The sequence below is a fragment of the Salvia splendens genome, chromosome 3 (genome assembly GCF_004379255.2).
Source record: "Salvia splendens isolate huo1 chromosome 3, SspV2, whole genome shotgun sequence".
Lineage (NCBI taxonomy): Eukaryota > Viridiplantae > Streptophyta > Magnoliopsida > Lamiales > Lamiaceae > Salvia > Salvia splendens.
In genome coordinates, this window is record NC_056034.1 from 34,894,094 (window position 1) to 34,908,788 (window position 14,695).

Genomic DNA, 14,695 nt, shown 5'->3' on the forward strand with positions numbered 1-14,695 from the left:
CTGGATTGTGAGAAGTTAAATTGTGTGAATATTTGGTTTATATGGTGGAATATGATGGATATATGGTTCGTATAAGAGATATATTTGTATATTGTATTGGAATTATTTGGTAGAATATAATATGGATGTGTAGTTGATAGAATTGATGTATTTTATATATGATATTGAAAGTACATGCATAATATGATTAAAGAGGATCTGTAACGGTGTTGCCCTGGATCTGAAATCATAGTGGAGATATTGGGACCTTCGGGTCAATCACAGTGGACCTTCGGGTCAGATCATAATGGGACCTACGGGTCAAATCACAGTGGGACCTTCGGGTCAATTCATATTGGGACCTACAGGTCAATCATATTAACATATTGGAAATCACGGGCAGATACCAGACTTGATTTGTCACAGAATAATAAACTGGACGGTGTGACATATCTATATTGATATAGAATTATTTATGATATTTATTGTTTTTGGTTATATGTGTTGGTCAAAGAAAACGTATGATATATATTGGCTTTGAGAAATTACAGTATTTGGATAGACCTACTTGGATTTGTGATTACTTTATTTTAAGTAGTATTTGTTTATTATAAATTCATATGTCAAAGGGGTTAGGGTGCGACAGTAGATTTGAGAAAATTTTGAGATTTGAAGTTGGAATGGAATGGAAAAAATGGATTGAGAATAAGTATGTTATAGATGAAAATTAAAGAATTAAAAAAGTTCCGAATTTGACCGCCGGCGGCGTAGCCCGCCACACATTTTGGTTACTCTTAGTTAGATTGAAAACTCTAAAACTGAAACTATTCATGGGATAGTTTATGGGTAAATCAATAATGTTTATTTGGTAGTATAAAGTTAATCTGATTTCTATTGCACCACTATAGATGCAAGGGATTAATTAATAAAGACTTTGAGACGTGTTCAATTTATTTTAGCTGTAACGATGGAACAGCGTAAAAAAAATACTATGAACCTTAATTATATAGAATTAATTTAGAGTTCAGTTTAATTTTATATATTGTACTGTACAAACTTGACTCCCTAAAAACTGTGTAGTTGCAAGTTCCTATCCCTCTCTGCTACATCAAAACAAATGACTTGCTTGCTTCTAAGGCCAAAAAAAAACAAAAAAACCAAACAGGCTCTATATATCAAGAAATCTATCTTAGAATCTAAAACAAAAGATACTCCTAAGCTGTTTGAGCATGCACACTCTTCAATCTGTTCAGAACAATTCTAGAGCTGTCTTTATCTTATTCTGCTTCCATTTTGGGAACCTGTAGAAAGCACTCTTGTTCATCCCGAATTTCGCCTTGAAATCTTCTGATGACAAATATGTCTGCACACCAATTCCATATATAAACAACTTCAATGAACATGATTGCTGCATACATAAACACATAATACCTCTCGCTTAGTGACATCAATGTCTGGAGCCGGATCCGTGGAGTTTGTTCTAAGGCGTTCATACGGATGCGTTGTGAGTTCTTCATCGTCTTCAGCCTCGTCTTCCTGCACATCTTCCTGTATCGTCTCTGGCTTCGGCTCCTCCCCTCTAGGCTTGAGGACGCCTGCTCCATGACCCGCATGAATCGTCATCGAACCAGTTGTAGATGCACGAGTAGGTATAACAAAAAAACAAACCTCTAATAAAGCGAGGGAAGATAAGCTGGCGAGCCGGTCCTGGTTGCTCAAAGCCTTTGGTCAGGGCTGCTATGGCTGCTGATCTCTCTTTAGTTGCATCTGTAATTTCCAACGACTTCGGGTACAGGTTGTTCACCATAGGAGGAGGAGTTGACAGGTTCCTCGCATTAGGACTCTCGAAGGCTGATGCTAGCGCGTTGAATGCTGGAGACCTTCCTCGTACACGGTTTCTCTCAGGGGCCACAGACAGACTTCTCGAACGTTGCTGCGTTTTTTCTGGTGCACCCGATCTCCCAGCAATCACTATAGGTATTCTCCTTCTCGGCTTCTGCCATTTACATATACAGGGTATATAACTAGACTTGCTAATTATGTAATGTGATAAAACAAGAAGAATGGTATAACCAAGACTTACTTCAAGTCTTGGTGTACCGCCATGTTTGACAATAGCCAGTTTCCTTTGGAAAGAGTTACCATGCATCTGCAAACACGAGAGTAAATGAGCATTCACGCGTAAATCCAAAAGGCCGGTGAGATTTCACAGAGGGCACACTCACTGCAAATTTTCTGGAGTCCCACGTGAAGAAACGCGTGAAAAATGCAGGCTCGTTCCCTTCTGTAACGATGTATATTGGGGCATGCTTGGATATTTTTTCGCCAAGAACGTCGCACTCCAGAAATTTCTGCACAAGAAAATGAGACGTTACAAAATGCTTTTCACATGTTACTAGTCCTCAAGAATGCAAAACAAGGCTAAAAGCATACATCTCCTAGATTTAAGGCATTCATCTTGTTTTTGCTTTCGACCATTTGCCCGATCCAGACATAAATGTCGGAGTGGCAATCAACGATGAATATGTCTTCAGTCATTAGATCATCCTGGTCGAAGTTGTAAACCTCAGCCACCTGCAAAAGGAAATCACATCTCAAAATTTTCAGAAAACAATAAGAAATAAGGTGGAATGGAATGAATTCAGAGAATGTCTAAATGTAAATAAATACCTTCAGATCTCCTGAAAAGGTACAAGAATTATGAAAGAAACCAGTTAGTTGGATTCATACAAAAAGAATGAACAGAAATGATCAAATTATAAGGAAAAAATGATGATGACATGCCCTTGGATATAGTGCATGAGAACAGATGAGGGTCTCCTTCAGCCACTCTTTTGATTTTCTGCTTCGGGTACTCGGATTTTCTGCCTCCGATTAAACCCCAAAACACCTCGGATTCTGCACCCTCCTTTTGAAATCTAGACTGCACATCTGGCTGCAAATACAAATGGTATGAATTAATATGGACTACTGTTATTAAGGAATACTATAGCATTTCATCAATTGGTATCAGACCTTCAAAATATCGAGCCACCTCTCCGCGAGCTCCTGCTCTTCTGTCGTTGTGGAGCTTCCCAGCCAGGTGAAAGCAGATGTGCCACTGTGTAGTATGTAACAGTACGAGGAGTTCAAAGACGAGCTCACCTGAATCAATCGTATAATACAAGTGAAGGCATAGTTTTACAGGAAACATCACAGAATTGGAAAACAAGACTTACAGGGTCTACTTGTATTGCTTGCATATTTTCTGGTCCCGTCCCCTGAATCCGGAACAATGCAAGCCCATCCCCTGCGTACGTGTCGTCTTCAAGTCCTTTCTTGGTGAGGTTGTTCTTATATCCCACGCTAAGACCGCCCTGGCAATGTGCAGGTTTTTACAACAAGAGCCATTGAAAGAAATTCGAAAGTGCTTTTTATACTTGTTTTAACGCGAACCTTAAACACGATGAAACTCTGGAAAATGGCAAAGAACTGAGCTGGCTCGAATCCTTCATAAATACGAGCCTAGAAAAGAACAGAACAAATGCAATTGTAAGGAACGAGGCTGAAGTTAGCGTTAGGTGATATCGGAATGAAGTTGTCAAGGTAATTAACATGCCTGAGCAGGGAAGTATTTCATATTCTCAACCATCTTGCTAGCCTGTGCAGTTGATTCTACCCTGTCTTCCTATACAGAATGAATATCATGGTCAATTATCCAATTAACATATATATACTAAGATTGCTTTAGTAAATTGAAGATCACCTCAGCACTCTGCTTTCCGAACCATGTTCCTACAAGATATTCCTCTCTATCTTCGCCACGATAAGAATATTGGAAGATGTAGCAATCCCCACTGTAGAACTTTGACAGAGAAGGACCTTCAAGAATTGCCTTCTGATTACCATTAACGCGCCAAACCAGTAGATCGCCTGTGCAATCTATATGAGTTTGAGATTCTTCTTCTTCTTGCGGAGCTTCTGCTTTCACAAGACCCCTCACATTAACTCCTTGCCGCTTTAGAAGTGCTAAAGACCATCAAAATCAAGAGCGTAAGTAAGAGCTTAGCAAACTATGGAAACAAATCTTGATTAGAAAAAGCTAAAATACATAGTTACATGTAATGAAGAATGTTATAATCTGGTGGATGGGATGACTGACCTGCTACCTTTCCTTTAGTATCCTGCTTTGTGGGGGCGGTTACCTCAGACCACGAATCAAACTTTCCCTTGAACATCACTGTCTCGAAGCCCTCCATCAAGCAGATTATATGAAAGTCTGTCCGGTTCAGTTTTTGCACTATTTCCTATAACATGAAACACAGCATTGAGGCACTACAGTGACAACTTTAAAATCAAGAAGAGGAAGCCTTAGGTAGTGAGATTTACATGAACCGTGCTGCTCAGAGTTTTCCGTTCATTAAGAGAAGTACCTTTTCCCACCCAAACAAAGACTTCCATCCCGCAATCGAGGATATAACATTTATTTGAGTTCAACAACTCCCTTGCCAAAGAATTAGCCTGAACAGGTACTGCCTCTCCCTTCTCAATGCTTAAACATTCGAGACTATATCAGCTTACATATTCAAATCATAGCAGATCCAGTTGTTATGCATTATTTGGAGGAATGTTAAGGAAAAAATACATACCACGAAAGCTTAGGATTAACAATGCGAGGGCTCTTGGGTACGGAGTATACTTTCCTCGGAAGTGGAGCAAAGCCACCAAAGATACTCCAAAATTCTCCGGCTGCAGCATCAGCCATTAATTTTCCATCTTCTGCAGCGAAAAACACAAGGCATGTGTTGGAAAACTCGAGCAAGCAATGCTAGAGAAAAAGAATGCAAGTAGTAGCATAAGTTACCAACAGCTGCTATTTCACATTTCCCATCATGAAAAGTATCTTTAATGTACTGAACAACTTCCAGTGCTTTAGCCCTCTCTTGAATTGAAGAGTTGGAGCCATTAAACTGAAATATTTTAGACTTTGTATCTAAAACGAAGATGTCATCATGATTTAGAGACGGCCGGGCAAAAGGCACCTGTTCTAGGATAAGAGGTGATGTCAGAAGAAGGAATTTATACTAGAACCATGAATCATCCGGAGAGTTGTACTTGCCTCATTCACATTGACAACATGTTTCCCTTTACATACGTACAAGCGGTTTGGGTGCTCTTCATCCTCAACATGCTTAAAACCGGACGAGAATCCACCTTGTTGAGGTATTATACATGGCTTAAAATAGGAAAGGAACTTCTCCGACTCTTGGCCTTGTACTTCACGGTATTGAACAGCACGCCCACCAAGCGATGCATCTAGCTCAACCGTCTTGATGGCTGCCGCACCAGCTTCATCCTAAATAGGATAATATTTCCACAGACAGAAATCAGGGAATGATTTGTAGCAGACAAGGTAGATTTATGGATAAATGATCAAACTAAAATAGTTACCTGGCTAGTATCTTTACCTAGCCAATAGTGAACATCATGACGAAGGGCCCCACTCTTCGAGGCAGTGGTCTACAGAAAGGAGACAGAGTTAGGAACAAACAAATTTCTCCATTATGATGATCACATAGAAATGAAAACTTACCTTTAGAATCACATAGGAATCACCAGCGAAGAACTTTCCATGTGAAGGTTGTGGGACTGCAACAGGTTTCAAATTTTCGATTCGCCAAATCTCAATCCCGCTATATGAAGTCAAGGAGAATAGAAACAGTATAGACGTGCTAAAAAGAATATAATCCCTGAAATAATTGCAAATGGCAGAATTTTACTCATGCTGTGTAAACTTTTACTGCCCTTATATAATATGCACTCATTTAGCAGACAGAAATGAGCAAGCATCAATCACAATTTCATGGCAATGTTCAAGAAAGTTTGATTTTGTAGAACGTGGATACGCTTTCTGTCCTGCCCCGTGTAGAGCAGGATCCAAATCCTTGAGTGAAATTGACATGGTGACCTCCTCTAAAACTGTTAGTTGTGGAAGTCTTCCTGAGAAAATAATCGACACCAGATTCACTAGGCATTAGTGTCATACCGGTTAATGCAATCCATTTCATGTAACTACGATGGAAACACAAGTTTGCATCGACTGTGAAACTGCCATAAATAACAGACCAGAATCACAAAAAGTAAAAGACTAATACAGTACAAAGAGAAATACTATTAGAGCTTATGACTTTCTTAATCATGTCATAACCTCCATCTTTTGTTTCTTGGAGAAAGGCTTTATTTATCCTTCTTGGTCTGCAGGTTAGAGTTAGAGTTACTGGCTCAATTTGAAAAAAGAAAAGACATAATTAGTAGAAAAGTGAAAACACACCCCTTAGAGTTAGAGTACATAACAACTTTCTCAAAAAAAAAAACAAATTTGGTACTGGAATTGTTTTACATCGACATTCCTCAACAAAAAACTTAACTTTTCTCTTCATATACCAAATTCTTAGATAGACACATACTTTTTTTTATAGATAATAAAAAGTCCCAAATTCTCCATGCATTTGCCTGTTTTTTTTGTTTCTGCAGTTAAAGCATGCTTAGCATTTGACACCAAATCTGTTCTCCTAAAATATACAAAGGCAAATTTAACGACAAAACTTAAAGAAAGGAATGCAGTTATGGTAATCACCTTATAGCCAACTTGGAAATGAATCAAACATAAGATGGAGAGAGGGGAAAATGAAATGATCTGGAAAGATGAAAGTATTTCCTGATGGGAGGGAAGAAGCATGCGTGTTTTTTGGGAAAATGATGATCATAGGAAGGCTACCTAAAAATAGAACCCCAATTTCAATGGAATGGGAGACTAATATTTTTTGCTAACAAATTATAGTAATACTAGTAAATGGTATTGCTATCAAATTAAATTTGGTGCTTTGTAGTTTTAGCACATTATAGTAATAAACTTGATTTTGAGTATATTTTTATTTGATTGTTCACATAAATATATAGATATTTTGGTACAAAATCATAATTAGATAATAGGTAGCATTAAATCAAATTTTTGTCTGACAGATATCGATCAATAGTTTAAGTGATTTAATAAAAGGGCTTAGGCCTCATTTTAGAATAAGGCAAAAAGAAAATCAAAAGCCACAATATTGTAAATTGTTTTGGCTATAATAAAAATAGAATAGATTTATCATAAAAATCTGTAAAAAAATGCAAGGTAAGAATTCAAAGGAGCAAAAATGTCATTTCTTCTTTTTCAATAGTTCATGTACAACTTTAAGAATTATGAAGGGCAATTTAATTGATTATATTTATGGTGCATTTAGTGGCTATGTTTCGCTAGAATAAACAGATTTATCTGAGTTCTAGTTGCTCTTTTTTTATATGCGATTTAATTTAACTCAATGGTAGGTGTTAACCTCCCGACTTGGTTAGTTCTTCATGTTTTGCACTGGAAATTTACAGTTTTAGCAAGTATGGAGGCATTTCTTTTCGACACGGAGATTAAGAAAAATGTGTATATTGTATTAAATAAAAAAATACGGAGTAATAAAATATGAGAGAGGATAAAGTAGAGAGAAGAAAGTAAAAGAGGGGGAAAAGTAAGTAAGAAGAAATGAGTTGACTTTTATTAAAACGAAAATGACTACACTACTACGGAACGTATCAAAATGACAAAATGACTCTACTACTATGGAACGGAAGAAGTAATTCCCAAATACCATTATAAATAACTTTTACTATTTCAGAGGGGGTTTGATGTCTATATCTTGCTGTACCTTTTATTTTGGTTGGTTGTTTTGATTGACCGATTTTAGTATCATCTTTCAAAGCGATATTGTTGTAAAGGTTGTTGATCATATTTTCATTTGCTTTTCATGAATTACAGAAATAATCTATACCCAATCTATTTACTCAACCTAGTCAGTTTCAGATTCAAAAACAATAACTCAAAGTAAGTTTTGTTATCCAAGAATCATGTTCGACTTCAGTAGCTTGGCCTTGCTAGTCAGTGTAGTGCTGATCGGAATTCGATTTCTGTCAAATGACTCGGGATCTATTGAGAATGTAAAGAAAGCGTCCTCGTGAGTGATGAGGCGTTGAGAAGAGATGTGGTCGTGGAGATGAAAACAACCACATACTTCGACGTTATAACAAAGTTCTCAAGATCGCAGCCATAAAGTCTTGCCATGAACAACCTAGATTAGTACTTTGATAGTCGTGAAACCATTCATATGTCGGATGGTCAAGCTAGATACTCACGACTCACGAGGAGTAACCGATAAGTGTTGGGAGAAATATCATTGCATATCTGAAGTCCATCTTATGACATCAACACCGGAGAATAAGGGGGGTGATGGGTATTCGTGAGTTCAAGATGAGAGCATTAGTGATACAAATATTATACTCCCTCTGTCCCACAAGAGTATGCACTCTTGGTTGGGTACGAATTTTAATGCAAAATTGGTAAAATAAAAGAGGTATAAAAAGAAAAAAATAATTAAAGTATTATTAGTGGATTAGGTCTCACTTCATTAGAGAGAAAAAATTTTCCTAAATTAAAAAGTGCCTCCTTTTGTAAAATGGACTAAAAAGGAAAGAGTGCATACTCCTATGGAACGGAGAGAATATATAATACTATAATGAAGACAGATGGATAAATCATGAGAAATTGAGAAATATGAGAGAGGGAGAGAAATAACCGATTGAGTGAGAATTTAGGGAGAGAACTGAAAGGTGAGTAGAAACTGATAGATAGAGAGTTTAGGAAAATAATATTTCATTCTTCACTGATTGATTACAATCAAATACTACATACATTTATAATATGTGGTAATACAAAGAAATATTAGTAGTCCATCTGTCTCATTGAAAAATGAAATATTTTCTTTTTTTTTGGTTGTTCCATTAAAACTAAAATATTTCCTAAAATGGAAACAACATCATCTCAACATTTTCTCTCCTTTATTCTCTCTTCATTAATTCACAAAACAACATAACATAAAATCTCGTGCCGAAAAGCAAATGTTTCATATTGAATGAGACGGAGAGAGTATATATAATAGGGAATCTAATGCATTAGATACTTTCAAATCCTATCAGCTATGGAAATAAATTAAAAAATAATGTTAAATAATACTACTTCATCTGTCGATTCTGTCCCATATAAATAGGTCATTTGGGGATGACACGAGCATAATGCGTAATTGGTAATTGTGTAGTGGATGGTGGGGCACATAAATGATAAAGTAAAAGAGAAGGAGAAAAGATTTCCATAAATGGATATGCACTATTTCTATGGAACGAAAAAGAAAACATTTAACACATCAATTTCTTAAATCTCGTGCCCAAAAGAAATGTCCCAACTACCTTCGGACGGATGGAGTATGTATAAAAGAACTTACATTTGAGTTGAGTTTCTAATCAGATTGACGAGTTGATGTACAAGATTAACCGAGGCAGGTTTTCCAGAAACAGAGTGAAGACTGCACCAATCACGAATAACAGAAGAAATGCAAACAATATCTTTCCGATGTACACAAAACTGATGGGAGACGACCGTCTTTCTGTCATTGGATGTGAACCATCTACACCCTGCAAAAGCATGACACCAATGTAAAATTTGTTTCAGGAAAGGCTTATAGTCATCACCTCAAACAAAAAGAGCCACAACAATGTTCTCTAAAATCTTTACCAGTTTGTGTCTCGTGTCTAGGCTCGTTAGAGTTCTCAGAGGCGATCGGTGTCAAGAGACAATATAACTCTAATACGATAACATTATCAGAAACAACATATGAAATACAGAAATTCTGCTCCATGCAACTCACAGTTTATTAGTCTCGTCTCATGACAAATGCTCATCATACAAGGATTACAACTCTAAAGGTATCTATCCAGTTCTTTATCTTGCCACGATACCTATAACCTAGGTTGAAATCAAATAATTTTAGCTACAAAAGGTAGTAGTATGTAATAGTAATATATAAGGTTTATGGTGGGGGTTCGGTGCTTAAGCTCCCCCAGCTCCGCCTCTGCCTATAACATAACACCATCATCACAGGTTCACAACTACATCCTTCATCTACTTCAGATAGCTATCTCCTTAACTCTTAAGCAGATGTAATCTCTAAGTATGGGCAATCACAAACAAGTGCATGTAAAGCTCGAAACTGATTTCAACAGGAGTTGACTAATTTCTAAAGCCACATATCATGAATAACATAACCTATGAAACACAGCGTTCAAAGCCACACACAATAGCATAACCTATTGATTCAATCCCAAAATTATACTCAACCACAAATTCAAAAAATTCGACAACCGAAAAAACCTCATACATGAGCATAAGCTTTGGGCACTTTCTCCCTGCCAATGTGGACCTGTCCTTTATAACCTATCAAAAAGTGTAAAATATCATTCACAGAGTCAGAAATCAATACGAGCAAATTCTGTTCCCAAATTCTACAACTAAATACAATAAAATCAGAAAAGGTATTCACCATTAGAATCAACCACAGTGTGCAACTTCCAATCCGAACCATAATTCACAAGCAGAGAAGTAGGACCAAAGCTAACAGGCTCCTCTTCCCCTTCTTTAACTGCATCAATGTGTGTTGCCAGTAAACGATTCCCTCCACCACCGCCGTCGGAGAGCAGCTTCTGGTTTATCAAATTAACCGCGAAAGCCGCGTCGGTTCCAGCGGCAAAACGCCTAATTTTGCCGGAACTCTTGCACAACACCTCTATAAACTACATAAAAAAATACATATTCTAACCTAATTAGAACAATACTTGTATCTAAATGATGGATAAATTAATATCGGTAAAAGAGGTCGGGATATTTTTATCAACATGAAAGCTTACAGGTAGAGGTTGATGATGGTGATTGGCTTCTGAATCGTCCTTCTCCTTGCCCTCGGCCATGATTGGGGAATCAGAAAATTATTCTCGCAAAATTGAAAGATGGCAAACTCCGAAGAATTTTGTAGTGATGCTGCGTTGACTATTGGGAGACTTAATCGACGAATTCTAATGTTGTAATTCTAGGCTAGTTTTAAGAACAGATGTGATTAAAAATAGTTTGATTTAAGAAATATTTATATACTACGTATTTATTTTAATTTAGTTAAATTTTTGTATAAAGTATTTTAAAATTAATTACCATTTTTTGTATTAAATAAATTTATTTATATTTATTTCTCATATTTATTTTATATTAATTCAGATGTAATATCAACTCAATGATTATTAACAAAATAAAAATATATTGATATTCTCTGTTATTAATTTATATACGGAGTATTTATCATTTTTCAATGATTCTTGAATCACTATTATAATTGAATTAATTTCAAAATAAATAAATAAAATAATAAAAATAAATAAGTTTTAACTAATGAAATAATAAAAGGATCTAATGAAACAAAATAAATTGATACAAGGATCTCATCTAATTAAGACAAAAATTTGAACAAAATCCTACTGAAATAAAATGTAATCCCTCCGTTTCCTCACAGTTGAGGCAAAACTTTTTGGCACGGAATTTAACAAAGGAAGGTTAAATGTGTTAAATAAATATAAAAAATTAAGAAAAAGAAAAAGGTAGAGAATAAAGTACAAGTGAATAAAGAATAAAGTAAGAAAGAGAAAAAAGTTACCATATATAGAAATGACTCAACTATGAGGGAATTTTATGAAATGGAAAAATGACTCAACTATGAGGGAAGAGCGGAAATACTATTAGAGGTTAGATTTCATAAATGTCTATTGAATTAGTATTATGTTTGTATCAAATTAATTATTATAAAGTTTATTTTATTTTCAAAATAAAAATTTATATTTTATATTATTTGTAGTTTAAAATTTAGCTTAATCACCAATTTTGTGGTTTGGTGATTTGATACACATTCAAAACTCAGTATGCCCTTAAATAGAAAATACTACTCCCGCCGTCCCACTTTAGGAGTCTCGATTTACCATTTTTAGGTATTCCACTTAGGAGGTTGGTTGGAATATTTCGTAAATGGTATTAGGCCCCACATCTACTAACTTTTTTTCCACTCATATTTTATTATAAAACTAATATAAAAAAGTATGATCCACATTCCACTATCTTTTTTCATCAACTTTCCTTTACATTTTCTTAAAACTTGTGTCGAACTCAACTGGAACTCCTAAAGTGGAACAGAGGGATAGTACTATGTAAAATAAAATAATTAAACGTCACATCCGAGGCTTAGCTATACAGCCTATACTGTAGCAATTTAGAGAAATGGGGAAGTGAAGAAAGCAGCGAATCTTAGTATATCAGTGTGACAGTGTTGAAGAAGCTGTGAAATTGAATGAAAGATATATATAAATAAATGTGCATGGGTTAAAGTAGTAGCAGTAGTAGTAGGAAACAAATGTAGGGTTACGAGTATGGACCTTATTTGGGTGAGTTTAGGTTGGGCCGACTTAAAAAAGGCTTGTGTTCGAGTGGGTCCGAGATTTTAAAATGCCCAATTGATCAAGCCTTGTTTAACAGAGTAGCAGAGCCCAACCTATTTCATTTTTGTGTCGAACTAGATATGAGTTGGGCCGGCCCACTTGACAAGTCTACCACCATTAACCGCCATAATATATTATACAGATACAGTCAACACACTAGATACTAGGAAGTAGGAAAGACACATTACATACATTATCTTCTAAGATATATGTGGGGGGGGCCGCTTTTCCTTGTCAAAAAAAATAAAAAATAAAAAATAAAGATATAAATGTTCATCAATTATAGACATAATAATCAAGGTTGCACAATTAAAACCACATGCAAAGTTTTAAGTTACGGTTAACACGAAAATAAAAGAGGTGCCGTGCTAGCACGTGATCCCAATGATTTATTTTTCCCCCAAAAATTATTGACATCCTCAAGATTTAAAAGGGCGACAGTAGAGCAACACTGCAATGCAATGCCCCTTTTTTGTTGGCACCTTATCTTATATACCACCACCTTCAACTACTCTTCACACATATTCACAAAATGGGAAGGCCTCCATGCTGTGACAAGGTAGGGATCAAGAAAGGTCCTTGGACTCCTGAAGAAGATATAATTTTGGTCTCCTATATTCAACAACATGGTCCTGGCAATTGGAGAGCAGTACCTATTAACACTGGTATAATTTTCACTACAATTTTTATTTTTATTTTTTCTGTTTCATCTTAATTTGTTTTTGGATGATTTCATTAGGACTGATGAGATGCAGCAAGAGCTGCAGGCTGAGGTGGACCAACTACCTAAGACCAGGGATCAAGAGGGGCAGCTTCACCCCTCATGAAGAAGGGATGATAATTCATCTACAAGCTTTATTAGGCAACAAGTAGTAATTCATTAATTTTTTTTTCTATTATTTTTTATTATGTGTATTGATATTATTGAGAACATGATTGATGATTAGATGGGCCGCTATAGCCACGTACCTTCCGCAGAGGACAGACAACGACATCAAGAACTACTGGAACACGCACTTGAAGAAGAAGCTCAAGAAGATCCAATCCGGCCTCGAGCCCCAAATGCCAACCCATCCCACGACGTCGTATCATCACTTGGCGTCCGAGAATTCATCCGTGTACGCTTCCAGCGCAGAGAACATCTCGAGGCTTCTGCAAGGATGGATGCGATCGTCTCCTAACAACGCGGGTTTTGGGAAAACGGTCCCGAGCCACGAAAGCCAGTGGCAGAAGATCGAGGAAGGGATGGCTAATGATCATGATTTGGAAAGGATGTTGGTGTTTGAGCATCAAACCTCGAATGTCGCGGTAGCGTGTGATAAATCGTCGTGTGATTCGAGCCAGAAGGGCTCGGACAGCAGCGTTTGCAAGATCGATAACGGCAATCCGCCGTTGTCGTTTCTTGAGAAATGGTTGTTGGATGAGAGTGCAGCTCAAGTTGAAGGAGCTATGGAATTGCCCCCCATATTTTAACTAGATGCTTGATTAATTTCTATTATATTTGCATATTGAGCTTAATTAATTAATATTAGCAGTAGTAATGAGCATCTGAAATTTTTTTAATTTCAGAAACTTATCTTCGTTCCAAAAAGTTGGATAACTCTATGCTGCTACACCCCTTTTTCCTTTTTACTTAGTGTTCAATTTTAATTTGTAATTTAACAACTGTTACTATTAAATGAATTATCTAATTTGAGTGAACCAATCTTGAAATTGCAAGTGTAGGCATATTTATTAGGGCGACGGTAGAGATGGCGACTTCAAATAACAACATTTATTAAGCGGAAAGCTCTATAATAAATCCATGGCCAACCAAAGGGGGACTATCAATTTGCTGAATTATTTTCTTTTATTCTCGCTTAGGTGAGCAAATAAAAACCAAATTCAATTAGTGCTACGAGTATATACAAATTTGGACGCCAACTTTCAATTAATATACGAGATGATTTGCATCCTACAATAGAAAGTATTCATAAAGTTCACGTGCATGTAATTTCACATCAATCTAGAAATTAATCAATAGCTAGGTTTGGTTTGCTTTGCTTTGCTTTGCTTTGGCATTACAATATATACTATTATTATATAGTAATATATCAAAGTCAAAAATTAAATAAGAGATGTTAATCGTAATTATATTTTACTCCTTTTTTTTTTGCATGCCGAAATATTGAATGGCCGATTTAGAAAAATATAATTAGGTTGTCACAAAAAGGATGTTTGGACAGCACAGTGTCACGAAATTCTTGCCAATCAATATGGTAAATAAATCCGTGTTTATTTCCTTGTT

At 36.2% G+C, this 14,695-nt stretch overlaps 3 protein-coding genes across 3 annotated transcripts; 1 reads left to right on the forward strand and 2 right to left on the reverse strand.

Annotated features, from left to right (window-relative positions):
* Window positions 1-1,050: 1,050 nt before the first annotated feature.
* Window positions 1,051-6,053, reverse strand: LOC121793749 (villin-4-like). The gene is made up of 21 exons (XM_042191784.1): window positions 5,865-6,053; window positions 5,552-5,651; window positions 5,410-5,478; window positions 5,078-5,314; window positions 4,823-5,000; window positions 4,608-4,737; window positions 4,348-4,510; window positions 4,121-4,265; window positions 3,725-3,987; window positions 3,578-3,646; window positions 3,415-3,483; window positions 3,198-3,335; window positions 2,995-3,123; window positions 2,764-2,914; window positions 2,650-2,660; window positions 2,413-2,553; window positions 2,205-2,330; window positions 2,063-2,128; window positions 1,648-1,975; window positions 1,411-1,574; window positions 1,051-1,342 (listed from the first exon to the last, which is right to left on the reverse strand). The coding sequence occupies exons 1-21, from the start codon at window positions 5,918-5,920 to the stop codon at window positions 1,229-1,231; spliced, it is 2,847 nt and encodes a 948-aa protein (XP_042047718.1). The 5' UTR covers window positions 5,921-6,053; the 3' UTR covers window positions 1,051-1,228.
* Window positions 6,054-9,224: 3,171 nt separating this feature from the next.
* Window positions 9,225-10,978, reverse strand: LOC121795776. Its single transcript, XM_042194375.1, has 4 exons — window positions 10,783-10,978; window positions 10,419-10,668; window positions 10,257-10,312; window positions 9,225-9,513 (listed from the first exon to the last, which is right to left on the reverse strand). The coding sequence occupies exons 1-4, from the start codon at window positions 10,840-10,842 to the stop codon at window positions 9,343-9,345; spliced, it is 537 nt and encodes a 178-aa protein (XP_042050309.1). The 5' UTR covers window positions 10,843-10,978; the 3' UTR covers window positions 9,225-9,342.
* Window positions 10,979-12,712: 1,734 nt separating this feature from the next.
* LOC121795775 (transcription factor MYB60-like) lies at window positions 12,713-14,113 on the forward strand. The gene is made up of 3 exons (XM_042194374.1): window positions 12,713-13,073; window positions 13,148-13,277; window positions 13,356-14,113. Exons 1-3 carry the CDS (start codon window positions 12,941-12,943, stop codon window positions 13,879-13,881), a joined length of 789 nt encoding a protein of 262 aa, XP_042050308.1. The 5' UTR covers window positions 12,713-12,940; the 3' UTR covers window positions 13,882-14,113.
* The last annotated feature ends 582 nt before the right edge of the window (window positions 14,114-14,695 follow it).

Coding starts and splice junctions, on each gene's coding strand:
- LOC121795776 (XM_042194375.1), bottom strand. CDS start 10,842: ATGGCCGAGGGCAAGGAGAAGGACGATTCAGAAGCCAATCACCATCAT. Junction 10,669..10,782: donor ACCATCATCAACCTCTACCT/GTAAGCTTTCAT, acceptor TTTTTTATGTAG/TTTATAGAGGTGTTGTGCAA. Junction 10,313..10,418: donor CACTGTGGTTGATTCTAATG/GTGAATACCTTT, acceptor ACTTTTTGATAG/GTTATAAAGGACAGGTCCAC.
- LOC121795775 (XM_042194374.1), top strand. CDS start 12,941: ATGGGAAGGCCTCCATGCTGTGACAAGGTAGGGATCAAGAAAGGTCCT. Junction 13,074..13,147: donor AGCAGTACCTATTAACACTG/GTATAATTTTCA, acceptor TGATTTCATTAG/GACTGATGAGATGCAGCAAG. Junction 13,278..13,355: donor CAAGCTTTATTAGGCAACAA/GTAGTAATTCAT, acceptor ATTGATGATTAG/ATGGGCCGCTATAGCCACGT.
- LOC121793749 (XM_042191784.1), bottom strand. CDS start 5,920: ATGTCAATTTCACTCAAGGATTTGGATCCTGCTCTACACGGGGCAGGA. Junction 5,479..5,551: donor ATTCCTATGTGATTCTAAAG/GTAAGTTTTCAT, acceptor TCCTTTCTGTAG/ACCACTGCCTCGAAGAGTGG. Junction 5,001..5,077: donor ATGTTGTCAATGTGAATGAG/GCAAGTACAACT, acceptor ATCCTAGAACAG/GTGCCTTTTGCCCGGCCGTC.